We start from the raw sequence: 27,198 nt of genomic DNA on the forward strand, positions 1-27,198 counted from the left end.
TGTGTGTGTGTGTGCGGGCCCAACCCTTGGGGGTGAAGCAGCAATGTGGGGGCGGAGTGGGAATCTGGCTTTGGCATCCTAATGGGGCAGGAACAGTTAGACTGGGGACCTGGGCTCAGAGACGCCCAGAAATCCCTTTCTTTGCACCTTGCCCCCTGTCCTTAACCCTCAGCAACACCCTCCCCACACACACATTCCACATCCTCAGCTAGAAGTGCTAGATGAAATTAGAAGGTCCTGGTTCGAGTCTCAGCTCCACCACTTAGCAGCTGGCGAGTCCTTTGACCACTCTGAGTCACAGTTTCCTCACCTGCAAAATGTGGTTCATTGTTTCTGTCCCCGAGGGCGGCTGTGAGAACATACGGGAACTGCTGATGCTCGTGCTCAGCACGGGGTGGGAGCACTCTGGGCATTGGCTCCCACATTTACTCCTGACCAGTGGGGGACAAAGGGGAGCGAGGATAAAGGAGAGGGACCGGGTGGGAGAGAAGGTAGGTGGGCTCTCTGGATGGGAGAACCTGGAATGCACTGGATGTTTTATCCCACCGAGCCAGGAAAGGGGCTAGAAGAGGACAGAGGGAGAGGGGGCTGGCAGGCCGTTCATTTCATTCCTCCACCCATTCAGTCATTGATCCATTCAGTCATTCAACACATGTTGATGAGCGCTGACCATTCACCAGGTACTGCCTCGGTGCTGAGGTTATGGAGGCGAACAGGGACACAGCTTCTGGGGTCTGAAGTGCAGCTCTTCCTTCTTCCTGTGGACCACCAAGGCGAAACTGGGAGTCTGGGAACCAGGTTCTGAAAATGGACACCAGAGTTCAGATAGCTTTGATTTTGTTTTTGAGTTGCTGTTCGGTCAACTGACTCATGGCAACCCCATGTGTGTCCGTGTAGAACTGCTCCATAGGGTTTTCTTTTTTTCAGATTTTACTGTGCTTTATCCAACTCTTCAGACAGGACTGGACAACGGGATAGAAAATGATGCTGGTGAAGAATGAGCTTCTTGGATCAAGTAGACACTTGAGACTATGTTGGGATCTCCTATCTGGAGGGGAGGTGAGAGGGCAGAGGGGGTTAGAAGCTGGTGGAATGGACACGAAAAGAGAGAGTGGAGGGAAGGAGCAGAGTGTCTCATTAGGGGGAGAGGAATTAGGAGTATATAGTAAGGCATATATAGGTTTTTGTATGACAGACTGACTTGATTTGTAAACTTTCACTTCAAGCACAATAAAAATTAAAAAAAAATTTTCTTGTGCTTTAGGTAAAAGTTTACAGCTCAAGTTAATTTCTCATACAAAAATTTAGATACGTATTGTTTTGTGACATTAGTTGCAATCCCCACAATGTGACAGCATGCTCCCCCTTTCCAGCCTGGGTTCCCTGTGTCCATTCTTCCAGTTCCTGTCCCTTCCTGTCTTCTTGTCTTGCTTTTGGACAGGAGTTGCCCATTTGGTCTCGCATATTTGATTGAACTACGAAGCACATTCCTCAGTTGTGTTATTTTTTGTTTTATCAGCCTGTCTAGTCTTTGTCTGAATAGATTAGACTTTGTGCTTCAGGAATGGTGTCAGTTCTGGGTTAGCAGAGTGTCTGGGAGCCATAGTCTCCGGGGTTCTCCAGTCTCTGTCAGACCAAAAAGCCTGGTCTTTGTGAATTTGAATTCTGCTCTGTATTTTCTCCCATTATGTCTGGGACTCTGCTGTGATCCCCATCAGAGCGATTGTTGGTGGTAGCCAGGCACCATCTACTTTTGGGCTCAGGTTGGTGGAGGCTGTGATGTGGTCCTTTTGTCCTGTGGGCTAATATTTTCCTTGTGTCTTTGGTTTTCTTCATTCTCCTTTGCTCTGGATGGGATGGGACCGAGAGGTGTATCTTAGACGGCTACTTCATAGGGTATTCGATGGCTGATCTTTTGGAAGCAGATCACTAGGCTGTTCTTCTGAGGCACCGCTGGGTGGATTCAAACCTCCAGCCTTTTGGTTAGCAGCTGAGCACATTAACGATTTGTATCATCCAGGGACTCCTTGATCTTATTACCCTGCTAAAAAACTCAGTCGCTCCCTGTTGCTCACTAGAAAGAGCTCAGACTCCAGGATGGCATTCAAGGCCCTCAGCAGGGTAGCCCTGACTTCTCTCCAGCTCTCTTCGCCTCCCCACCTCCAGGGGATAGAACCCATCCATGTGAACCAAATACCTCTAAGGTTCCTGGCTGCTGGGCCTGTGTGCACCCAAGTCTTTGTGTGGGTGGCTCACCCCATTCCCAACTGGGAAATTCACCTGGCTCTCTGGGATCCTGCCCGAATGCCATCTGCTCTGGAAACCTTCCCTTGGGACTTCCAGCAGCTCCACGTCCCCAGCACCTGGTTACACCCTTCCTAGTAACGGGCACCTGCCTCCTCACATGATGACCTCTCCTTGTCTGAGAGTTCCAGGAGGGCGGGCTCTGGGTCCCACTGGGCCTTGTGACTAAGGTGTGCTACCATTCACCTGGTGCCAATTAGGTTGTTGAATGAGTGCTGAGTGAATGAGCGGATTCCTTCCTGTCTGGCCTCAAAGCCGGTTGGAAGGAGACAGCGGAGCACACAGAGGAGGCCTCATGGTGCAGTGGGAGAGTATTGTTGTTGTTGGGTGTCGTCAAGCTGATTTCAACTCATGGTGACCCCATGTGACAGAGTGGAGCTGTCCCATGGGGTTTCCTAGGCTCTAATCTATAGAACCAGATTGCCAGGTCTTTCTCTCTTAGAGCTGCTGGCTGGGTTTGAACTGCCAACCTTTCGGTTAGCAGCCTAGTGCTTGACAACTGTGCCACCAGGGCTCCTTTGGGAACAGCATGGACAACCTTTTTTCATAGTAGCTCTGTCGCTTGCCAGTGTGTAACCTCAGATGGGCCACTTCTGCTCTGCATCCCAGTTTCTTTATTGGCTCAGGAGGAAAAACAGACATGCCTCCCTGGCTGTTGTAAGGATTAGAAATAGGTCAAGCACTTGCACATGGTAGGTGGTCAGCAGACACAGCTATCATTGCAGCTAACATATTAAAGTCAAAAAGATGCCTGTTGTCAGGTGCTGTTGAGTTAGTCCTGACTCAGAGCAACCCTGTGAATGACAGAATGAAACACTGCCGGGGTCTGTGCCATTCTCGCAATCATTGTTATGCCTGAGCCCATTCTTGCAGCCACTGTGTCAGTCCATCTTGTTGAGGGTCATCCTCTTTTTGACTGACCTTCTACCAACCATGATGTCCTTCTCTAGGGACTGATCCTTCCCGATAACATGTCTGAAGTATGTGAGACCTAGTCTTGCTATCCTTGCTTCTAAGGCGCATTCGGGCTGTACTTCTTCCAAGACAGATTTGTTTGTTCTTTTGGCGGTCCATGGTGTGCTTATTGTCCATCAACTGATGAATGGAAAAACAAAATGTAGTATACCATCTAGTGGAATATTATTCATCAATAAAAATAAATGAAGTTCTGATACATGCTACACCACGGATGGACCTCAAATACATGCTGAGTAAAAGAAGCCACTTGCAAATGACCATGTATTGAATGATTCCATTTATATGAAATGCACAGAATCGGCAAACCCCTGGAGATAAGAAGTAGATTAGCGGTTGCCTAGGGCTAGGGCAGGGAGGAGGAAACGGAATGACTGCTAATGGGTTTCTTTTGTGAGTGACGGATATTTTCTAAAATTGATAGTGGTAATGGTTGCAGAAATTTGTGAATCTACACTTTAAATAGGTGAATTGTATGGTATTTGAATTACATCTGAATAAACTTGCTGTTAAGAAGCCCAATGGTTAAGTGCTTGGCTGCTAAAAGAAAAGTGAGTGGTTTGAACCCACCAGTGGCTCCGAAGGAGAAAAGACCTGGCAATCTGCTTCCGTAAATTTACAACCTTGGAAACCCTCTGGGGCAGTTATACTCCGTCCTATAGGGTCACTATGAGTCGGAATTGACTCGATGGTATACAACAACAAACTTATTATTTAAGAAAACAGGATGCCTTGATTTACCAGGAGTGCAGGGAACACTTACATGTGGGGAGAGTCCAAGATGATATTTGGGGAAGAGGGGCAAGAGGGGAGCTCTTGAGCAGCCCTCAGTTCTGTCCCGAGAGCCCCTGACTTGCAATGTCTTCCTCAAATGGGACTAACTGCTCTTTCAAGTGAGGAAGCCAGCAACCCAGGGGTTTCACAAGTTTTTATTTCACTCAGCAGGAGGCTACCAGCGCAGCCCTTCTCTCCAGCTACCAGCCTCAGCAGAGACACACCTGAGGCCAATCAGCCCCCACTGCCCTCACGGTGCCAGGCTAGGCCTTCCCTGGGGCAGAGGACATGTCCACTAGGGGGAGAGCGCCTGCCTTTAATCAACACCCAGCAGCACAGATAAAGGCAGTGGTGGTTCACTGGTAGAATTCTAGAGGTTTGTGTGTTGCTCTGATGCTGAACGGGTTTCAGCAGAGATTCTAGACTAAAATGGACTAGGAAGAAAGGCCTGATAATTTACTTCCAAGAATCAGCCAGTGCAACCCCTAAGGATCACACCAGTCTGATTGTAACCCATCAAGAGGAAGGCACAGGACCAGACAGCATTTTGTTCCATTGTGCATGAGGTTGCCATCAGTTGGGGGCTGTCTTGGTTATCTAGTGCTGCGATAACAGAAATACCACAATTGGGTGGCTTTAACAAAAAGAAGTTTATTCTCTCAGTTTAGGAGGCTAGAAGTCCAAATTCATGGTGCCAGCTCCAGGGGAAGGCTTTCTCTTCTAGCTCTGGTCCTTGTCATCAATTTTCACCTGTTCTAGAAGCTTCTCAGCACAGGAACACCAGGTCCAAAGGATGCGCTCTGCTCCCAGCTTTTATTTTTTGGTGGTAGGAGGTTGCCCTGTCTCTCTGCTTGGTTCTTTCTTTTATATCTCAAAAGATACTGACTCAAGATACAACCTAATCTTGTAGAGTGGGTCCTGCCTCATTAACATAACTGCCTCTAATCCTGCCTCATTAACATCACAGAGGTAGGATGTACAACACATAGGAAAATCACATCAGATGACAAAATGGTGGATAATCACACAACACTGGGAATCATGGCCTGGCCAAGTTGACACACATTTTTGGGGGACATAATTCCATCCGTGACAGAGGCCGACTGACAGCAGCTGACAACAACAGTGCAGATTAGGAATGTCCTGTGATTATATCTTTTAATCCTACTTAACCCAGAGACAGAGGAAACACTGATGGTGTAGTGGTTAAGAGCTACGGCTGGTAACCAAAAGGTCAGCAGTTTGAATCCACCAAGCGTTTCTGGGAAACCCTATGGGGCAGTTCTACTCTGTCCTGTGGGGTCATTATGAGTGGTAATTGTCTCGATGGCAATGGTTTTTTTTTTTTTTTTAACCCGGGGAAGTGGGGATGATCAGCCTTGTTTTACTGATGAGGAGGGTTAGGTTCCAGTGGCAAGTTACGTCTAAACTCACCCAGCTAGCACACTGTGGAGGTGATGTTCAAACCCAGGCCTGTCTGACTCCAAAAGTCATGTTCATTTAAGCCACCACCTTTACTCTACAGCCTTTCATATAATGCAAGAAACATCTGGTTGTTGGAAAACAGATTGGAAGACAAAGGCCTGTGTGTAAAAGACACGTCACTGGTAATTGCACAGGAGAACTGTGGTTAGCATGTTCATCTGCCTCTCCCAGTCATTTGACCGTATGTGTGTGATCGTTAAAATTATAAGCTTTTTATAATGTCATCAAATATTCTTTAAAAATGGGATTTTAAGCTGCTGCTTACAACCCTATCTTACAGCTATGCCACACCTTATTTATCCCCCAAATACTCCATCCTTGGGTATCCCCTTCACACACACACACACGCACATATACACACACATCCATGCATGTGTACACACAAATACATGTGCACACTCTCATACACCCATGACACAAGCACACACATACATGCACACAGACACGAGCACACAAACATCACATACATTCAGGCATGCACACACAAACACATGCATATGTGCACACACATACACATGCATACACGTACACACATGCAAGCATACATACACATACAGATGTGTACACGCTCACACACATGCACACATATGCACACTCATACGCACACACATGCATGCACACATTGGTCTGTAGTGCCCTCACTCCCTTCCTGTTCCTTCTGCCTGTGGGGGCGATGCCAGACAAGAGTGAACCTTAAGTGCAGCCTCAGTAGCAGATCAGAGAGTGTAAGTATAAAGCTTAGATCTCAGGGGGGTAGAATGTTGCCAAAAGGACTTGTCACGAAAGAGCCACCTTGGGAGTTTCCAGGGAATGATGTCACCTCCACTGTCCATCGTCCATTAATCTAGACATTAACTGCCCTTTAGCCAAAGGTGCTGGCTACCAGCTTGCAAGGCATTGACCACCCTCCTCCCCAAATTCAAGGCTTGGGGCTGTGGCCCCTCCGGTAAAGTTGGGGGATGATTCCCATATGTGCAGGTGTGACTCTGGGGTCTACAGGCATCAGGATCTTCCCACCCTTCTTCAATGAGCATTTCACAGATGGGACATGTCTGACCACCCTTGAGCACACTGCGGTTTGTGTCACTGCCCACAGTGGGGCTGACACACAGCCTGGGGACTAAACTCAGTGCCACCCCATGCATTCTTGCCAGCACCTACAGCAGGGTTTTGTTTTGTTTTTAATTTTTTTGTGTTTTAGGTGAAAGTGTACAGCCCATGCTAGTTTTTCATCCCAAAATTTTATGCACAAATTGTTGCGTGACATTAGTTGCTATCCCTGCAATGTGTCAGCATTCACCTCCTTTCCCTTCCACCCTAGGTTCTTCGTGTCCATTCGTCTAGTTTTTCTGTCCCTTCTTGCCTTCTAGTCTTTGCTTTTGGGCAAGGAGTTACCCATTTGGTCTTGTATACTCGATTGAACTAAGAAGTACTTTCCTCACATGTATTATTGTTTGTTTTATAGGCCTGTCTAATCTTTGGCTGAAAGGTAGACTTCAGGAGTGGCTTCAGTTGTGAGTTAGCAGTGTGGTGTTAGGGGGCCAGAGTTGGGGGTTTACAGGGGTTTTTATTAAAAAAAAAAAATTAAACCCAAACATCTGTTCATAGGCCTATTGGTGCTTTGTTTCCTGTGCCCAGTATGACCTCCCAGGCCTGAAAGTAGACTAGACTGTGGGGTATGGGAAAGGCTTTAGGTTTTGGAGGCAATGGCCAGCTGTGTGACCTTGAAGATGCCATCAGCCATGCTGAGCCTCAGTTTCCTCAACAGTAATGGAGATAAATAAGTACCTCAGGGGCCTGTTGGGAGGCTAGAGAGAACATTAGGGGATAAAAGGCAAAGGCAGTTTGGGCTCTGACATTGGACTGTCCAACATTCAGCTCTGTTGCACAGGAGCGATCAGTATATATTTGGTACTTGGGCCATGGGGTAGATGAGATAACTCATGGAGAGTGTGTAGAGTTAGGGGAGAAGGACACCAAGAAATCAGGTGACCGCCAATATTTAACTCTCCAGAAGAGGAAGAGGAACCCATGAGCAGAAACTGAAATGAAATAGCCAGAAATGTTGTTAAGAAAGGAGACAATTTTCAAGAAGGAGGAAGTGAAGCAGTAGCACGTACTACAGAGCTCAAGTAGGATAAGAACTGAATAGTGTCCGTTGGATTTGGCAGTTGGTTGGTCAGTGGTGATCTTGGCAAGAGCAGTTTTAGTGGAGCAATGGAGGGGGTAGAAACCAGGTTAATATGTGTGAGGAGTAAAAAGAGGTTGAGGAACTGGCCAATAAGTCTATACTACTCATTGGAGGAGCTTGGCTTTGAGGTGAAGCAGAGAAGCCACCTCGTTCATTGGCTTAACATCTAGGAAAGACCGAACCACCCACATTTTGGCTCAGACTCCAACAATACCTGGCTATGGTTTGGCCCCTCTTCTTTGCCTACCCTACCTTATCTGTCACTCCTTCAAGGCACAGTCCAAGTTGCACCTCCTGAAGGAAGTCCTCTCTGCCTGCCCTCACCTTTATGTGATTCTGGTAGCACTGTTTGTAGCTTTCACAAAGTGGTAGGTAAGTAGATGACCTAGTGCAGTCTCTGTGTGTCAGATGTGGAAAGTAACTCACTCAAGTTCACAAGGCCCTGGACTGGACCCAAATGTCCTGATTCCTCACTCAGTGCTCTTCCTTCTCCCTCCATCCTCTCCAGGGCACTTCTAAGTTTCCATTCAGTGCAGTACCTTGTTTTCTGACTAATGGGTCCATTATGCTTATTTTGCCTTACCAGGTACATTAACCCCCTCCCCACCCTCCGAGAGTAGAGACTACTTTTGAGTATTTGTTGAACGAACGAATGAATGAATGCATTACTTAGCATACAAAGCCTTACCTAGGACTGTGTCTGTGGCAGTAGAGCTCAGAAAATACCTGTAGAATTGACATGAATGGATTTACACTCTTACTTAAACTAAACTTGACTCTCTCCAGGGGGTGAAGTTCAAGTTGATGGGTTAAGTGATTAATTTAATGTGTAATTGAAAATCTTCTCCTACGAGCAGGGTACAGTTATAGGTAGCAAACAAGAGGGGCAAGGTCTTTTCTCATGGAACTTACTTCTTACTGAGGGAGAAAGACAATGAACAAAAAATCAATCAATACACAAGATTGTATCATTTTTATAAATACTCTGATGTAAATTAATGAGATAACGTGGAACAAAGCAACTGCTCACTCATCTCTATGCCAAGAAATATGGAAGACAGCTACCTGACCAACCAACTGGAAGAGATCCATATTTATGCCTATTCCCAAGAAAGGTGATCCAACTGAATGCAGACATTATTGAACAATATCATTAATATCACATGCAAGCAAAACTTTTGCTGAAGATCATTCAAAAGTGGCTGCAGCAGTATATCGACAGGGAACTGCCAGAAATTCAAGTTGTATTTAGAAGAGGACATGGAACCAGGGATATCATTGCTTATGTCAGATGGATAAAAGCAGAGAATACCAGAAAGATGTTTACCTATGTTTTATTGACTGTGCAAAGGCATTCAATTGTGTGGACTGTACCAAATTATGGACAACATTTCGGAGAATGGGAATTCCAGAACACTTAATTGTGGTCATGAGGAACCTGTACATGGATCAACAGGCAGTCTTTCAAACAGAACAAGGGGATACTGCATTTTTTGAAGTCAGGAAAGGTGAGCATCAGGGTTGTATCCTTTGACCATACCTATTCAGTCTGTATGCTGAGCAAATAATCCGAGAAGCCAGGCTATATGAAGAAGAATGGAGCATCAGGGTTGGAGGAAGGTTCATTAACAAGCCGCGTTATGCAGATGACACAACCTTTCTTGCTGAAAGTGAAGAGGACTTGAAGCACTTACTGATGAAGATCGAAGTCCACAGCCTTCAGTATGGATTATACCTCAACATAAAGAAGACAAAAATCCTCACAACTGGAGCAGTAAGCAACATCGTGATAAATGGAGAAAAGATTGAAGTTGTCAAGGATTTCATTTCACCTGAATCCACAATCAACACCCATGGAAGCAACACTCAAGAAATCAAAAGATGCATTGCATTGGGCAAATCTGCTGCAAAAGACCTCTTTAAAGTGTTGAAAAGCAAGAATGTCACCTTGAGGAGTCAGGTACACCTGACCCAAGCCATGGTGTTTTCACTTGCCTCATATGCATGCGAAAGCTGAACAATGAATAAGGAAGATGGAAGAAGAACTGACACCTTTCAATTGTGGTGTTGGTGAAGAATGTTAACTGTCCCATAAATTGCCAAAAGAATGAACAAACCTGCCTTGGAAGAAGTACAAGCAGAATGCTCCTTAGAAGCAAGGATGGCTAGACTCCTGTTATCAGGAGGGATTAGTCCCTGCAGAAGGACATCATGCTTGGTAAAGTAGAGGGTCATCAAAAAAGAGGAAGACCGTCAATGAGATGGATTGACACAGTGGCTGCAACAATGGGTTCAAGCATAGCAACAATTGTGAGGATGGCGCAGGACTGGGCAGTGTTTTGTTCTGTTGTGTGTAGGGCCCCTGTCTTAGTCATCTAGCGCTGCTATAATAGAAATACCACAAATGGATGGCTTTAACAAAGAGAAATTTATTCTGTCACAGTCCAGTACGTTACAAGTCCAACTTCAGGGTGTCAGCTCCAGGGGACAGCTTTCTCTCTCTGTTGGCTCTGGAGGAAGATTCCTTGCCATCAATCTTCCCCTGGTCGAGGAGGTTCTCAGGCTCAGGGACCCCAGGTCCAAAGGATGTGCTCTGCTCCTGGTGCTGCTTTCTTGGAGGTATGAGGTCCCCAATTCTCTGCTTGCTTCCCTTCCTTTTTATCTCTTGTAAGATAAAAGGTGGGGCAGGCCACACCCCAGGGAAACTCCCTTTACATTGGATTAGGGATGTGAGCTGGTAAGGGTGTTACAGTCCCACCCTAATCCTCTTCAACATAATATTAAAATCACAAAATGGAGGATAACCACAGAATACTGGGAATCATGGACTAACCAAGTTGATACACACATTTTTGGGGGGCCATAATTCAATCCATGACAGTTGCTATGAGTCGGAACTGACTCAACGGCACCTAACAATAAGAACAACAACATTGAGGGCCTACTATGTGCCAGGCACTGGGTATACAACGGTGAGTAAACAGACTTGGTCTCTACTATCGCAGAACTGATAGTCTAGGGAGGAGACAGATATTAAACCATTAACTGGGTCATCTCACAAAACAAGGTAAAATGACTACCTGCAGCAAGCACTGTGAAGGACACACTCGGGGAGATGAGAGGGCCTATAGGGGGAGTGGGTCCAATGCGTTGGGAATGGGTCAGAAGCCACTTTGAGCTTTCGTTTCTTCACTTGATAAATGGAGATACCACTCACCCAGCTCACTGGGTTGTTTTAAAGATTAAACATTCCTTAAATGTTTTAAGGGGGTTGGCAGTGGTGGTTCCGTGGTAGAATTCTTGCCTTCCATGCAGGAGACCTGGCTTGATTCTTTGCCAGTGCACCTCATGCACAGCCACAACCCACCTGTTGGTGGAGACTTGCATGTTGCCATGATGCTGAACAGGTTTCAGCAGAGCTTCCAGACTAAGATGGTGATCTACTTCCTAAAAGAAGCCAATGAAAAGTCTTCAGAGGCACCAATGGAAACCCTATTCAACACAATGTTTTGATTCACAGTTGATCACGTGGATGGCCCAGGACCAGGCAGCATTTTTCTCTCTTGTGCATCAGGTCTCCATGAGTCAGGGGCTGACCCAATGGAAATAACAAGAACAACAAATGTTTCAAAGGATAGATACAATGCACAGCATTTAAAAGATGTGCGGTAAATCTTACCACAACAAAGGCGGGTAGGTTAGCCAACTGAGTGTTTAAGTTCTGAAGGAAAGTGGGGTTAGGCATATGTGAGCATTTCCTGTGCTTGGGGATCTCCAGAACAATGATTCCTGGACCCATTTCCATCAGAGTCAGCTGGGAAGGTTTTAAAAAATACAGACATCTACTCCTCCACCCCAGATCTACAAGCCCATCAGAAATTCCCAAGATGGGGTCTGAACACATGTATTTAAAAATCTTTAATAATAAGGCCTCTTCCAAAATTAGAGTTAGTGCACATTTATCCTAAGTGCTGAAGCAATGCAAAGTTATAGAAAGAAGGAAAACAACAAGCTCCCCCCGCCCCCCAGCTCTTGGAGGTCACCCAAGTCGACAGGGCAGTGGGTATCCTTTTCAGCATTCCCGCTCTCTGGTCATATAAACTCACAGGTAAGCACTGAGGTAGCATTTTTTTTTTTCCTTTGCAAAACCAGTATCTTATTGAAGGTTTTTCTCTCTACTTTGCTTTTGCCCCTTCACGATATAGCATTTACATCTCTTCAGGTTAATAGAGATAGGTCCAGTTCTTTTAATGTTGTTGTTGTTAATTGCTGTTGAGTTAGCTCCAACTCATGGTGACCTTATGTATAACAGAATGAAATGTTGCCTGGTCTTGTGTCATCTCCATGATCTTTGATATGGTTGAGCCCATTGTTGAGGCTATTTTCTTTTAATAACCACATCATATTCCCTAGAATAAATGGGCCACATTTTATTCAATGACTTGTGGATGGATATCCAGGTTGTTTTCATGTCTACAAACAGTGAAGCAACAAATAACTTTGTAAAAGCATTCTTACTTATAGGTGTTTTATGTTCAGAGGACAGTCTTCAAAGAGTGAACGGGGTCAAATGAGATGTTTGTTTTTAATTTTAATAGATATTTACAGATTTGCTCTCAAAATGGCTGCAACAATGCATATTCCCACCAGTCAAGCAGGTGCATTTTTGAAAAGCTCCTTAGGAGACGCTGTTGTGCAGCCCTGGTTAAGAACCACTGGCTCAGAGCAGTTCCAAGATGGCCCTAGGCTCCCTAAAAGGGGCATCAGAAGAGAACCTGGCAGCAAATGAGTGATGGGCTCCACCAGGGAAATGAAGAAACTGTTCTTATCAGCCCTCCCTCAGTCTCCCTCAGGCTTTGAAAACCCTCCTTCCCAGGGGAACTTCCTCCAAGTCCCTATATAAAATGTGGCTGTGGAATGAGTGAGGGAGGACCTGAGCTTTGGGAATTCCTAAGGACCAGGAAGACTTCCTGGTGGGTGAGTGCCTGCCTTGCTGCGGTAGGTTGACTCCGGTGACTTCTTCACCTCCTCAGAAGACTGGCTGGGACTGTGTGCTGCTTTCAGGTTGTGGTGTGGCAGTGGGGGCAGGGCTTCTTGTCCTCTGCCTTTCACATTTCTTCAGAGGTGTGTGAAAGGTGGCCTTGGCTGGGGAAGGCAGAGGGAGGAGGACATGGAGGTGTGTGGTTTTTTGAACTTTGAGAAGGGGACACGTTTTCTACGTGCACTGTGTTCAGGGGCAGGTTAACCAGTAAGCACGGTACGCGCCGGCTTACAGTAAGCAAGGTATGCACGGGCTTATGTGTGCTTCCTTACTAATCTGTAGTGCACAATTTAACAGAGGTTTCACCGTGTCTTTGCACAAGTAAGCCCGCAAGTACCTTGCTTTTTGGGTAATCTGTCCCTGTGTATGTTCCTGGGAAGGCCAGCGATCATTGTTTCTTGATCTGTCTTGCTTGATAGACTCTGAGAGGCCAATTAAGTACAAACTAATATTTTTTAATAAACATAATGCTGCCTTCTTCACTTCCAGGGCCCCAGAAAGTCAACCTTGGCTGCCCCTGTGGTCTGCTTCATTCTACTCAGAAAAGGTCCCGGTGACCCGGAGGGTTGGGGGCTGGGTTCCGCATTAGCTTTCTTGGCCCATCCTGACTTTTATTTATGCATACTCTTTCTCCACCTCACTTCCAAGACCCCCTAATGGTGTGACTGTGGGCTCTGTGTGTGTGTGTGCACGTGTGTGTGATAAAATGTGTTCTCCACTGCAGGACAAAGCCAAGATGAAACTCCCCTTACTCCTGGCTCTTCTCTTTGGGGCAGTTTCTGCTCTTCATCTGGGTAAGTCTCTTTTGCCTTCAGTATTTCTCTCTCCATTTTGCACCTATCTGTAGTAAAAGGGGTCAGAGTCACCTACCCACCTCCTTCTCGGGCCATTCCCTTCTTCAGGGTCCCTGCACACTTAAGACAGCGAGGACTCTATAGCTGGGAGTTGAAGGGACTCTTCTGAGTCTTGGTTCTACTGTGACATTCCCAATTTTGTCGTCTCTACAAAACGCTGGTGATGATCAAAATAGTAGCTTCCTTTAACTTTGAGCTTACTGAGTGCACCATGCTAAATAAACATTTTCTGTACATTGTCTACTTTAATCATCAGAGTAACCCTTTGAGGTATTGTACACCCATTTCACAAATGAACAAATGAAGCTGGTAGACGATGTGACCAGTACGCAAACTCACAGCTGCCTGAGTCAGAGTCCTTGCTTTTAACCACCATGACCTCACGTGGGAGGTTGGGTTCTTCTGGTGGAGACTGTGTTCTGGGTTCCTCTCTATGCAGAGTTGAGTTCTCTGATGCCTAGGGCAAAGGGGGCGCTGCCCATGGTTCTGAGAGAGAGCAAGGGAAGTTGTGAAGCAGGGAAGAAAAGGAGGGACCTTGGTCTTTCTCCATGCAGGTACTGAAACTTCCAAATTTGAGAACCCCTTGGGAGCTAAGACCTTGCCTCAAGATGGGGAGAGGCCTTAACAGGAGGCAGAGGAGGCCCCTACTGGAGAGCTGGCACTGCAGGAGGAAGAGGAGGAAAGAGGTTCCGGAAGTGAAGATTTCCCTGAGGGAGAAGAGCCTATGGAGTCAGTCTCAGCCCTGGCTGAGGTGGACAATGACTTTCAGTGCCCTAAGGAAGAGGACACAGTAAAACTGGAGGGCAGCCCTGGATGCAGGCCCTACCGTTTCCTCCTGGTGAGGTGTCCCAGGAATTTCAATCACGCTCAGGTGAGTGCCTTGGGGCTGAGGCTGAGAACTGGGGTCAGGGGAGAGGAGCATTTCTCCAGCCTCCCTATCACTGGTGATTTTCCACATTGGGAGCCTGGCGGTGTCATCAGAGGCTGAGGCCTGCAGAGGTGAGGGCCACCTGGAAACAGAAGTTGCATTTGGTCTTGAGCCTTCAATGGCCATGGGCATGGGTTTTGGAGCCTTAAAGGCTTGTGACTAAGGTCACAAATTTCTGTGTGTAGGCCCACCCCTTTTTTCTCTTTTATCCTGTCCTGCAGATTATTTGCCAGAGGTGCTACCGGGGAAGTCTTGTCTCCATCCACAATTACAACTTTAACTACCAAATCCAGAGCGATGTCAGATTCCTCAACCAGGGCCAAGTCTGGATTGGAGGCAGAGTCACCAGTTTGGTAAATGGGGTTCCTGCTTTAAGTGGGGAGTGCCTCCTGGCCCCAGCCAGTGCTCAGTCTGGTGCAGATTTATTTGTGGAGACCCTCTGCTGTTGCTTCTCCCTGGGATTTCCTGAGGAATTGGGGTGACAATAGATGGGCACCTGAGTGAGACACCCAAGGGGCAGCCTGGGCATTGGGAAGGGCTAAGGATCTAGAGTTAGGAGGTTTGGATTCAAGTCCTGCTCTACATCAGACTGTTTACATCATGTGGGCAAAATGTGAGCCGATTTCCTCAGCTCTAAGATGAGGCTGGCAGCCCCTGCCCTGCCTGTTGTTAGGGCCAGAAGGGTGGGTGTGTAACTGGGATGCACAGAATGTGATGATGATGGCCACTGTGAGCTGTTGCTTCAGTTGACCAGGAAAGTGTCCATCATGGTCCAGTACTAAAAGACGCATGTCCCAGAGGGTTCCAGCAGGGACACTTCCATCTCTGCCCTTATGTTCCCTCTGCTCCACGCCCCAGCCCACCTCTTCCCTCCTGCCTTCTCTAGGGTCACTACAGACACTTTTACTGGATGGATGGCAGTTCCTGGAATTTTGCATACTGGGCTGCCGGCCATCCCTGGGCCAATACTGGCTCATGTGTGACCCTGTGTACCCGAGGTAAGGAGGTTGAGACAAACCATGGGATAGGTGTGGGTGGTAGGAGTTGCCCCATGGAGGAGGTGGTAAGAAGAGCCACTTTCCCTGAGGGAAAGGCCTCCTGGATTTTAGACTCCTCCACTTAAGAATGGGATAGGGAGAGGGTGGTAAAGGAAAGGCCCTCCGGGGGACTGAGCCAGAGTGAACAAGGGGCTCAAGTCCCTTCCTGTTCTGCCTTCACAGGAGGCCAGTGGCACCGAACACACTGCGGCATTCAACTTCCCTTCATCTGTTCCTACTGAGCTGGCCCGCCAGGAGCTCAGAGGCGCCCCCCTCCTGGCAGCTGCCTCTCCATGCCTGTCTGTTGCCACTCTTTCCACACCCCCCAGCATAAAATTGTTTTCCTGAAACTGATTTCGTTCTCCTCTGATTATTGATATGTTCTCGTTAGTCTCACCCTACCCTCCCCACCCCACTGCCTCTCATAGAAAGGGCTAGAAGCTATCATCCCTTTAGGAGGATTGGGGGCTGAGTGGGGTCTATGGGGCCTTCCAGAGACAGAGGGATGGGCTCAGAACACCCAGTGATACCCAGTGAACACCCAATTACTGGGACCTCTGTAGCCCACCCACATCTCTTGGACTTTTGAAGGTGCTAGGTGGACCCCCAACAGCCTGTGCCTGCATCTCGGTACTCAAGGTACTTTTCTTGCTCTCAGAACTATGGCTGGTTTGAAGTGCCAGGAAATTAATACACCTTTGACAAAGTCTGCAACTCTTGGGAGTGGGTGTATAAGTACTTCAGTCCCTTGCTCCTCAGGTAGAATAAATATTAGGCATGTATTGGGCATTGTTTCTCAGGGTTTCCCAATGGGGCTAACTCCTGGGTAGTGTAACAGTTAACGTGCTCAGCTGCTAATGGAAAGGTTGGCAGTTCGAGTCTACCCGGAGGCATCTTGGAAGAAATGCCTGGTGATCTACTTCTAAAAAATCAGCCATCTAAAACCTTATGGAGCACAGTTTTACTCTGACGCACTTGGGGTTTGCCATGAGACAGAATTGACTTAATGGCATCTCAATGGCAAGGGGGTTTTACTGGTTCTAACCACTGTGGTAGCTGACTTTATAACACACCTTCCCTTTTGTTGACTGCCTTCCCTTCCCCATATCAATTCTCTGCTCCCCTACCAATGTCCGCCGCACCTCCCGAATAAGCTATTTGCACTCAAATCCTTGCCTCAGGGTCTGCTTCTGGAAAACACAATGTAAGACAACCTGCCATGTGTCAGACTCTATATAAGGCCCGGGAATATGACAAGACACAGTCCCCCTGCTATTTAGGAACACAGGTGTTTATAATGTAAGAAACATGACATCTACTAATTGTTACCCTTTATTGAACACCCACAAAGTACCCCCTGTTGTGGCAAGTACCTTATGTAGATGACCTTGTGTGATCAGTAATTATTATCCCTATCCTTCAGAACCAGGACAAGAGAGGTGATGACCTGTTAAAAGACTTGCCCAGGTTGAAATAAGACCAATGCTGGGATTTCACTCTATCTGCTCCAGAGCATACTCTTTCAACCATGTGCTCCTCTTACTGGGAGGGTTGGCTGCTCTCCCCTCCCTGACATGATCATATGGGGATGGAGCACAGTGGGAGGCAAGATAGGCTCTCTCATCCTTGGGTTCAGCTTGGAGCATAGGATCCCAACACAGCCAGGAATGAGGGAGCCCCAATCGGAGGTGAGGAAGGCATTCTGAACCCCTATATTAGGGACGTGAGCAGAAAGTAGAGTCAATGCCCTAAAGCCCCTTTCCTCCAAGCCAAAAAATCAAGCCCATTGCTGTCGACTCAATTCCAACTCACAGCGGCCCTATAGGACAGAGTAGAACTGCCCCATAGGATTTCCAAGGAGCGGCTGGTGGATTTGAATTGCAGATCTTTTAGCTAGCACCCGAGCTCTTAACCACTGCACCATCAGGGCTCTCCCTTTCCTCCAGGACTCCTCAAATTCATAGAATTTCAGATGGGACCGGAATCTTAGAGAAAGGAAAATCAAGAGCTTTAATTTTTGGAGTGTGGCCCAGAGAGGGGAAGCTACTTGCCCAAGGTCACACAGTAAGTTGAAAAAGAGAAATCCAACGTAGGTCCATTGTAACTGCTGCTCCATGATATTGTTGATTTCCAAGACGGTGGAATTCTGAAACACATGTTTTGAGTCCAGCCTCGTACTGGGCGCTGTGGGGGATGCGGCTGCGGTAGAACGTGCGCTTCTGCCCTCATGGTCCTTACATTCTGGTGTGGGAAGGTGTTGTCTCCCCTTATTCCAATATTAGTAATGAAAATAACAATATCTCCCATTTAGTAAGTATTCCCAGATGCCAGTCTCTGTGCTAAGTGCTTGGTGGACGTTGTCTTGTCCCTCGTAAGTCTTTTCTGTTGTGTGTGTGTGCGCGTGTGCACGTGCGTGATAGGAGTGATTTTCTCTTCAGTCCATGGAGATCCCCTTTGGGGGAGTGATGCCAAGGAGGGGGCACCAAGGCGACTTCCGGGCTCCTGGTAATATTCTGTGCCTTGGTCTGTGGGTGGTTACGTTGGCACGTTTGCTCTGTAAAAATCCATTGAGCTGTCCACTCTACAGTGCCTGTTATAGGGTACATTTTAGGGATCAACAAAAATGTAAAAAAAAAAATAATGAAGCAAAGGGAATGGCTTTACATTCCAAAATATAGATTTGTGTGTGCATTTTTCTTCTCCACAAGATACTAACTACGCTCGGTGAAAATAAGATCACACCTTTATGATTGAATCCCTGGAGTTCCTCGCATGGTATAAAGTACACAGTAGGAGCTCAATCAATACTCACTGATTATTTCTTGTTAAGGGTCAAGGTACTAGTGCTGGTTTCCTTATGAGGCCCACCCCCAGCTCCATGTGCCTTGCCTGAGAAGGAGACTGACAAGGACCACCATGAATTCCACGTGCCAGGCACTGTTCTGAGAGTTTTACTTGAGCTGATATCATCACGTAATCCTCCCAGCAACCTTTCATTACCCTCAGTTTAGAGACAAAGATCCTGAGACACAGAAGGGCTGACTCTGGAACTTGTGACTTCACTATACATCACGCTACACTGCCTCTCAAAGTACTGGTGGCCTAGTGGTAGAATTGTCACCTTCCATGAGGGGGATTGGGTTTAATTCGCAGCCAAGGCACCTCAGGCAGAGCCACCACCTGTCAGTGGAGGCTTGCTTATTGCTATGATGCTGAATAGGTTTCAGTGGCGCTTCCAGACTAAGATGAAGTAGGAAGAAAGGCTTGGTGATCTACTTCTGAAAATCAGCCGGTGAAAACCCTATAGATCACAGGGGTCAGATCCACAAGCAATCATGGGGATGGTGCAGGACCAGGAGTGTTTTTTTCCATTGTGCATGGATTTGCTATGAGTCGGGGGCTGACTCGACGGCAGCTAATAACAAAAACAACATACTGCCTCTCAAGATGGCGAGATACATTTTCTGCATAAATGGGGGCTGGATTGAAACTTGGGACAATATGTAGAGTCTGAAACCCATGTGAACATAAATGCAAGCAGTAAACCAGACACTAGGAGCTCCATGGGCGCCACTGCTTAGACTTTCTGGAGGTAGCACATTGGGGCATACTGAAGAAAGCAAAGGCTGGGGAGTTGGATAGACTTGGGTCAGACATGCCAGTTCTTACTAGCTGCGTGAACTTGGGCGAATTATTTAACCTCTCTCGGTTTTTGTAGAAAATATGTAGACTAGAGATGGTAATGCCTAATTTCTAGATAGTGGATGTAGAAAACTTAATGAAGCATAAGTGTGTGGTCTGGGGTAGACCTTCAAAAATGTCATTTCAGTTTTATATCAGACGGACATCATTGTGGTCATTTAAGGGACAGGCCGAAGTCATTGGGATGGCTGTGCCAAGGGATGGGTTTGTGTGTGAAGAAAACAGGGTCAACGTGAGGGAGAGAATAGGCTGCAGGGGAGGGAGGCCAGTGAGAGGGGGTTGCAGGAAGGCAGCTATGCGGTAGATAAGGGGTCAGAGGACCTGGGTTTAGGCCTGTCTCCTATTTGCTGTGTGATCTTGGGCAATTCCTTTAAACTCTGAGATGACATTTCCTCATCTGTAAAATGAGGACATTCAACTGAGAAACCATGTTTAAAGCTTATCGTGATGTGGGCTCAGGAGAGAGGCCAACCTTACTGGTCATCCAAACCACCAAGTGAAATGGCACCCCTGATGTGGGCCCCCTCCACTCCCTCCCCCACTAGGAAAGCCTGAAGCTTGAAATTGGGAGACCAGGTTTTTGGCCAATCTCCCCACAGCCAGGTTGATAAGCTGGGGTCTGGTCCGTTGGGTGGGGAGATAAGGGCGAAGGCCGTTACTCTGCAATCGGCCCAGAAGTGGCCTCTCATTTTTTTTTAGGGAGAGGAGAGAAGGGAAAGGAATCCAGACCTTCTCACCCTCTGGGCTACCTGTCCCTGGTGCCCTGAGCTCTGGAGAGCCGGGCTGGAAGATGGAGAACAAATACACCCTGCCTGGCTAGAATGTCACAGAGTTGAGTCACCCCCCCTTACAGGCCACGGGCCCTGGCAGAGACATCCTGGGAAGTCAGGGCTCAGTGCTGGCTGGTCTTTTTCTGGACCGTAGTGAATGTGGCTGGAGCTTGATTGGTTAACCCTTTCATGCTCACAGGTACCTCTAGGGACAAAGTACTTTTTCTGCTGCTGAAGGTTTATTCGGAAGCTGCCGCACCACTGATAGTATATGCTGATGCAAGACAGGGGCCTTTATGACTGTTTGAAACTAAAGAAACAGGTGTGTGCCACAAATTACTGTTCTTACAGGGTATTGTATGAGGTTCTGAATTTTTGGTAGGAAAAATAGAAAATTTTTATTTGTTACACATATATACCAATAGACCGTGATGGGGACTTTGGGGTATAGTTTGTGGTACTTCGTATGTCCCACCAAACACTTAGGACAGGCTTATGTGAGAGGGCAAGAAAAAAAAAGTCCATACTACCTGCCAAAAATTCAGACACAATCAATGATTCAGAATGCTTCCATTAATGAACACACATGGTATCAAGAAAAAATTGAAAGCAGAATATAATTGGTTCATGAAAGGGTTAAATTTTTCTTTTTTTTATTGTTGTTGAAACTGTATACAGCAAAACACACATCAATTCAACAATATCTACATGTAAATTCAATGACATTGACTACATTCAAATTTTGCAACTATTCTCACCCTCCGAATTGCTCATTCCCCGTTGACATAAACTCGCTGCTCCCTAAGCTTCCTATCTGACATTTCTAGTTGCTGTTGCCAGTTTGATCCCATACAGATAGTGCTTCAAAAGAGCATGATATTCAAGGCAAACATTCTTTACTAAGTAAGCTAACTTATTGTTTCATTTAAAGAAGACTTCAGGTAATATTGTTGGTTTAAGGTTTAAAGATTATCTCAGGGCAACCGTTTTGGTGATTCATCCAATCTCCGTGGCTCCAGAAGGTTTGAATTCCAGAAGAACTTGGAATTCTGTTCTGCATTTTCCCCCTTTTGATCAGAGATTCTCCTATAGAATCTCTGATCAAAATGTTCAGTAATAGTAGCACCATCTCTTCTTCCGGTCTCATGGCAAAGGAGGCCTTTGTTCATGGTAGCAATTAGGGATGCATTCCGTTTCCTCTTTCTACTCCTGACTCTCCTTCCTCTATTGCTCCAGGCAAATAGGGACAAATTATTGTACCTTGGATGGCTGCTTGCAAGCTTTTAAGACCCCAGGCACTACTCAACAAACTAGGAGGTAGAACAAAACTACTAAAAACTATATTAGGCCAATTACCTGGGATGCCCTGTGACCCTAAACCTGGTTGGTTAAATTCTGATATTTTGTTCATCATGGGTTTTTTTTGCATTAATTTCAAATTTAAAAAAATACTGCATTTAAGTATTTTATGCCTGAGTATTTATACTTTGTGCCTGAGGCAAGTGCCTCACTCACTGCTCCCTAGTCTTGGCCCTGGTGGTGGTGGAGAGCTGGCAGAAGATGGGGCTGTGGGGCTGGGGAAGGTGGACCTCAGAACGTCTAAATGACTCTGCTTTTTATTCCAGCAGCTGCCTCCTTGTCAGCCTTGAAGACTGGGCAAACTGGCATGTCCCAGATCAGTGATCCTCAGCCTGAGGCAATTTTGCCTTCCAGGGGCATTTGGCAATGTCTAGACATTTTTTATTGTCATGACTTGGGGGGAAGGGTGCTACTGACTTCAGTAGGCAGAGACCAGGATGCTGTTAAACACCCTGCAATGCACAGGACAGCCCCTGATAACAAAGAATCATCTGACCCCAAATGTCAATAATGTCGAGGCCGAGAAATTTTGATCTAGATCCACAGCACAGAGGAAAGAGCATAGGTTTCTTACACGTTAAAGATGAAAAAGAGACAGGGAGGGAGGGAAGGAGGGGATAAGGGAGCGAGAGAGAGAGACAAAGAAAGAGAAAGTCTTGGAGCCAAAAAGACTTCAGAATCCCAGTTCCCCCACTTCCTATGTAACCTTGGCAAGTCACTTTCCCTTTCTGAGTCTCTTTTTTCCTCACCGGTGAAGTAGGGATGATCATACATTCTTTGTGAGGTTGATGCGAAGGTGAGGATTCACGGTTGTGATGTGTATACAGCACCTGGTCCAGATAAGGGCTTAGGAGGGCTGAGGCTCCCTTCTGCCCCTTACTTCCTTCCCTCACTGACCTCCTACCTGCTCCCTGGGATTCTCCACTTCATTTCCTGGGATGTGGAGCAGTGGAAAGCTGCTCTTGGAGTTAAGGGGTATTGCTCAGACAGGGGCTCTTTAGAGGGCAACAGTAACAATGGTACATGGACGATAGGCAAAACACCCAAGGCTTTCTTGAGCAAACCAGGATGTATGGGTGCCATATGGCAGCAGGCCCCAGGAGGCATGTCTCTGCAGTCCCAGAGACAGCAGGGCCCGGGTTGAGGAGACTGAGCAAACTCCATGTTATCAACTCCACGGCCCCCCCGCCCCCCCCCAGCCTGGGGCAATCATGCTGGCCTCTTCCCACTTCCCCAAAAGCCCAGTATAAGGGCTGCCTCTGGTGCCTAGAAGTCAGAGGCACTCAGAGTGGAGACCTCGGACTCTCAGAGAGGTGAGTACATCCCAGCTGCCTGCGGAGGAGGAATCGGAGCCTGGAAGGAAGGAGGATCATTTATGGCAAACACCACAGGACCATAATGAATGAATGAAAACAGCGCTAACCTTGAGCATGCCTTTCCTCATCTCTGTCTCTCCCTGCCTTATCCCCTCCTTCCCTCTTTCTCATTTTTAACAGGTAAAAAATCTGTGCTCTTTCCTCTGTGCTGTGGATCTAGATCAAGATTCCTCAACCTCAACATTATTGACATTTGGGATCAAATGATTCTTTGTTGTCAGGGGCTGTCCTGTGCATTGCTGGGTGCTTAACAGCGTCCTGGTCTTGGCGGAGTGCTTTCCCGGGAGCAGGGATGGAACTCTCAGGGAAAAGGGACCTTTGGACCTGAGCTACCCCTCCCCATGTCCTTTCCCTGATTCTCCAGTTCGGGGTCTGTTCATTGGAGGAAGAGCAGCAAGTTTGTTTTTTAATCAATCAATTAAACATGTATTGCATTTTCACCGTGTGCCAGGGACTGCGCTAGACACATAAGGACAAGCCCGAAGGAGGAAAGGTGGAGCTGTGCCCTTGCCACAAGATTGAGTAGCTATGAAACGCCCTCTGATCCTGTCCCTTCTCTTGCTGGGGACCGTTTCTGCTCTTCATCTGAGTAAGTCCTCCCCTTCTCATCTCATTCATCCTTTTCTTTTCTTTCCTGCACTTTTTTTTTTTTCCTGTGCCATGACCAAAAGCTCCCCTCTGCAGTTGACCTAGATCATCCCCTGGTAAAATTTCTCCTGAACTCAGAACAGTGGCCTGAACTTTCTGTTCAGGGGCAGGTGATTTCTCTAGGCTTCTCACAGGTGCTTCTCCCAAAATACGCACCTGTAGTGTCAGGCAGGAGCCAGGTTCTCATCCATTTGTGGGTGTGAACCAAGAGATCTCTTCTCGCCCAACACAGAGGGAGGCTTCCAGTCTTAGTGCCATTTGGCGTCTCCAGGACCTTAGGAGCTGTTCACGGTCCTGGAACAAGCATGGACTCGACTTGGTGGCACGTTACCTGTTGGCTCTTTTTCCAGGCAATGATTTCCCCAAACTGGAAAGCCTAGAGACAGTAGCAGACCTGAGCCAGGATCTGGAAGGTTCAGGGGAGCAGGAGGGAAAGCTGGCCCCAACTGAGAAGGTGGTTCAGTCAGAGGAAGAGGAGGTAGAATCTTTCGGGTATGAAGATGCCCTTGAGGATGAGGAGGACACGGAGAAGGATTTACAATGCCCCAGAGAAGAGGACACGGTTCATTTGCTGGGCAGCCCTGGGTGCAAGACCTGCCGCTACCTGTTGGTGCGGAACCTCAGGACATTTAGAAAAGCTCAGGTAAGTGGCAGTCAGGCTACTGCAGAGTATCTGGGGGAGAAGAAGAAAGTAGCTTGACTATTGTTATTATGAGAATTATAATTTCCTGCCGGGAAAGTCCTGACGACTGATAAAGCAGAAAGAGGTGGGATTGAGGAGAGCCAGTAGGCCCCCGATTTCTGACTTGAAAAGGAAAGTGGATTCTCTCCTGGAGACTCAAAGACTTGAGATAAATGAGAATGAATTCTCTACCCCACCTTTTTTCATAATATCCTCTTCTCTCTGCAGAATATCTGCAGCAGGTGCTACCGAGGCAACCTTGCCTCCATCCATAGCTTCGGCTCCAACTACCGCATCCAGCTTGTGACCAGTAGGATCAACCAGGCCCAGGTTTGGATTGGAGGCATCCTCAAGGGCTGGGTAAGTGAGGGGCCAGCTCCTGGGTACAAGAAGTGCTTTCTGATTGCTTTAAGGAGCTGCTGCTGCAAAGTCTCAGACCAGCTACTGAGGCGTCCTTAGAGCAGCAGGCAGTGATGTGCTGGGACTGGTTTGCACTGGCTTGGGGACTGTATGCATCTCTTCCCAACTCCATGTTCAGGGACTTCATGCTTACAGCTTGGAGTCAACCATGGAATATGGTGATGGCTACAAATCAACACTCCGTGCTCCCCATCCCCTGCCTTCTTACCTTCTACCAGAGCTGGTTGTTAAAGATTTACCAACATACCACTGGCATCAGGAAATAGGTTCCAGGCCCAACGTGACCACTTACTAGCTAGCTGAGTGATTTTGTAGAGGCTCAGTTTTCTCATCTCTAAAATGAGCACCTTTTCTCAGGGTAGCTCTGGGATTGTGGCCGAACAAGGGCTCTTTCTTTTTGCTACTCAAAGTTTGATCCATGGACCAGCAATATCAGCATCACTTGGTAGCTTGTTAGAAATGCAGGATCTTGGGCCCCACTCCAGATCTCCTGAATCAGAACCTGCATTTTAAAAAGATCCCTGGTCAATTTGTATACATGGTAAACTTTGAGATGCCTACAGACCCTCAGGAATGGGACTCCAGCGTATCTGGCTCCTGGATGGCTGAATAGTGAAAGGAGCCAGCAGTGGGCTCTCTCTGGGGCCCCTAGAATTGTCTGCCTTCCTCGATCTCTGTCCTCTGACCCAGTCTATCACTTCTCTAGTTCCGGTGCAGGAGGTTTCGCTGGACTGATGGAAGCCGCTGGGATTTTGGATTTTGGGCCTCAGGGCAGCCTGGGAACGGGAGAGGCCGCTGTGTGGCACTGTGCACCAGAGGTAAGGGACACTGGACGCCAGGGCAAGGGGAAGAGTGGCAAGGAGGACGCTTACATACTGTCTCTCTGAGCCGCCTGGACACACCTCCTCCAGACTCATACCCTCCCCCACGTGGAGAACCGAACTCCTGCTTGGGAGGAGGGTGGAGTTACAGGGAGTCCTCAAACCAAAACCAGGTGATGAAGGGCTCCCCGTGGAGGGCTGGACCGGGCTCTCCTTCCTCATGGGCATGCCTGGACCCTCTTCTGATATGAGGGCGACAATGTGAGTGACTGATGTGACAGATGAGAGCAGAAGATGTGAATATAAGATGTGGATGGGGATGAAGGGAAGACGTGGGAATCACCCATAGCAGACAGATTCGACGCCAGGTTTGAACAGCCAGACGTGAGGGAGTTTAGCAGAGTGGCTAAGACCATCTGTGCTGGGGTGAAACGGCCACGATTCACATCCTAGCTCTGCCACTTGGCAGCTGAGATATAGGCAAGTTATTTACCTCCACGGAGCCTCAGTTTCCTCATCTGCGAAATGGGGATGATGGCAGCACCTACCTTGTGGCGTCATCATGAGGATTAATGTGATAATCCATGTAAAGCACTTAGCATACCGACCAGCTCATGGAAACGTTAGCTAATAGGGTTATGTGGGAAACGTAGGGCGACCTATGATAACGATGATGGCAGGTGAAGGGGACAGATGAGGGGCCTGAGGAGGGAAGAGGGGCACAAGCCAGATCCTGACTGGAAGCTGACAAGCCTATGCTCTCTACTGCTAGGAGGCCGATGGCGACGAAATCGATGCAAAAGGCGTCTGCCCTTCATCTGCTCCTTCTAAAAATCTAAGCCAGAGGCAATGAGACCCTCCCTTGGAGCCCCCTCCCTTCACACGCTCCTGGCTGCCCCTGTCCCACCCTCAGCAGTAGGCTCGTCCCCTAGCCTTTCCTGGCAATAAATCCAGACTTCTCACGGCACTCGCCGACTCTTCCGTCTTCTCTGTTCACTTTGAGGGATCCCCCCCCCCGAGGGGCGGGGCGTTGAGGAGAGTGAGCCCTGGTGGAGTCGGGCTGCTGGAACCGGGTGGGTGGTGCTGAGGTGTTTAGCTGCAGCGCCGCCTAGAGGCGGACGCGTAGGCTAGGCTGTGCCCCCGCCCTGGCTCCCTCCCGAAGGCCCCTCTCAGCCCGCGGAGTCCACCCCTCCTCCCAGACGCTGATGGAAGAGCTTATTTGGGGGGGGGGGGGGGAACTGGCCCTCTGCTTTATTTGGGTTCAGTATGGGAATCGGGGGGGTGGGCGGACAGCTTTCCAAAGAGGAGTTGATAGAGCTGATTCACGATTGGGGTGGAGCATTGAGATCCACCTGGACGACACCACGTGGAAGGGGGAGAAAGAATACCGTCTGGGGCCAGCCTGCTCCTCTATCCTGGCCCCATTTCCCATTCTCTCAGCACCCTATGGGAAAGCTCAAAGCCCCAGCATTTTTTTTTCCTAAATTTTATTTAGCTTGCTGTTGTTGAGAATATACACAGCAAGACATACACTAATTCAAGAGTTTCTACACGTACAATTTAGCGACATGGCTTACATTCTTCGAGTTGTGCAACCATTCCTACCCTCCTTTTCTGAGCTGTTCCTCCCTCATTAACATCAAGTCACAGCCCTCTAAGTTCTTATCTAATCCTTCCAGGTGCTGTTGTCAATTTGATCCATATGTATAGTTCTTAAAAGAGCATAGTGCTCAAGGCAGACCCTTCTTTACTGGTTAAGCTAGACAATTATTCCGTTTTAAGATGACTTCTGGTGATATTTTTGGTTTAAGGTTTAAGATTATCTCAGGGC

At 47.6% G+C, this 27,198-nt stretch overlaps 2 protein-coding genes across 2 annotated transcripts; both read left to right on the forward strand.

The window, feature by feature from the left end:
• The first annotated feature begins 45 nt into the window (after window positions 1–45).
• On the forward strand, window positions 46–15,963 carry PRG2 (proteoglycan 2, pro eosinophil major basic protein). The gene is given in 6 exon segments (XM_064288043.1): window positions 46–13,317; window positions 13,495–13,564; window positions 14,179–14,495; window positions 14,774–14,905; window positions 15,439–15,550; window positions 15,773–15,963. Coding segments are annotated over 5 exon segments (678 nt in total). The 5' UTR covers window positions 46–13,317; window positions 13,495–13,506; the 3' UTR covers window positions 15,832–15,963.
• Window positions 15,964–22,692: 6,729 nt separating this feature from the next.
• Window positions 22,693–26,410, forward strand: PRG3 (proteoglycan 3, pro eosinophil major basic protein 2). Its single transcript, XM_003421331.3, has 6 exons — window positions 22,693–22,733; window positions 23,248–23,385; window positions 23,795–24,087; window positions 24,355–24,486; window positions 25,253–25,364; window positions 26,140–26,410. Exons 2-6 carry the CDS (start codon window positions 23,325–23,327, stop codon window positions 26,196–26,198), a joined length of 657 nt encoding a protein of 218 aa, XP_003421379.2. The 5' UTR covers window positions 22,693–22,733; window positions 23,248–23,324; the 3' UTR covers window positions 26,199–26,410.
• The last annotated feature ends 788 nt before the right edge of the window (window positions 26,411–27,198 follow it).

Source organism: Loxodonta africana, chromosome 7 (assembly GCF_030014295.1).
Source record: "Loxodonta africana isolate mLoxAfr1 chromosome 7, mLoxAfr1.hap2, whole genome shotgun sequence".
Taxonomy (NCBI): domain Eukaryota; kingdom Metazoa; phylum Chordata; class Mammalia; order Proboscidea; family Elephantidae; genus Loxodonta; species Loxodonta africana.

Coding starts and splice junctions, on each gene's coding strand:
- PRG3 (XM_003421331.3), top strand. CDS start 23,325: ATGAAACGCCCTCTGATCCTGTCCCTTCTCTTGCTGGGGACCGTTTCT. Junction 23,386..23,794: donor CGTTTCTGCTCTTCATCTGA/GTAAGTCCTCCC, acceptor CTCTTTTTCCAG/GCAATGATTTCCCCAAACTG. Junction 25,365..26,139: donor TGTGGCACTGTGCACCAGAG/GTAAGGGACACT, acceptor CTCTACTGCTAG/GAGGCCGATGGCGACGAAAT.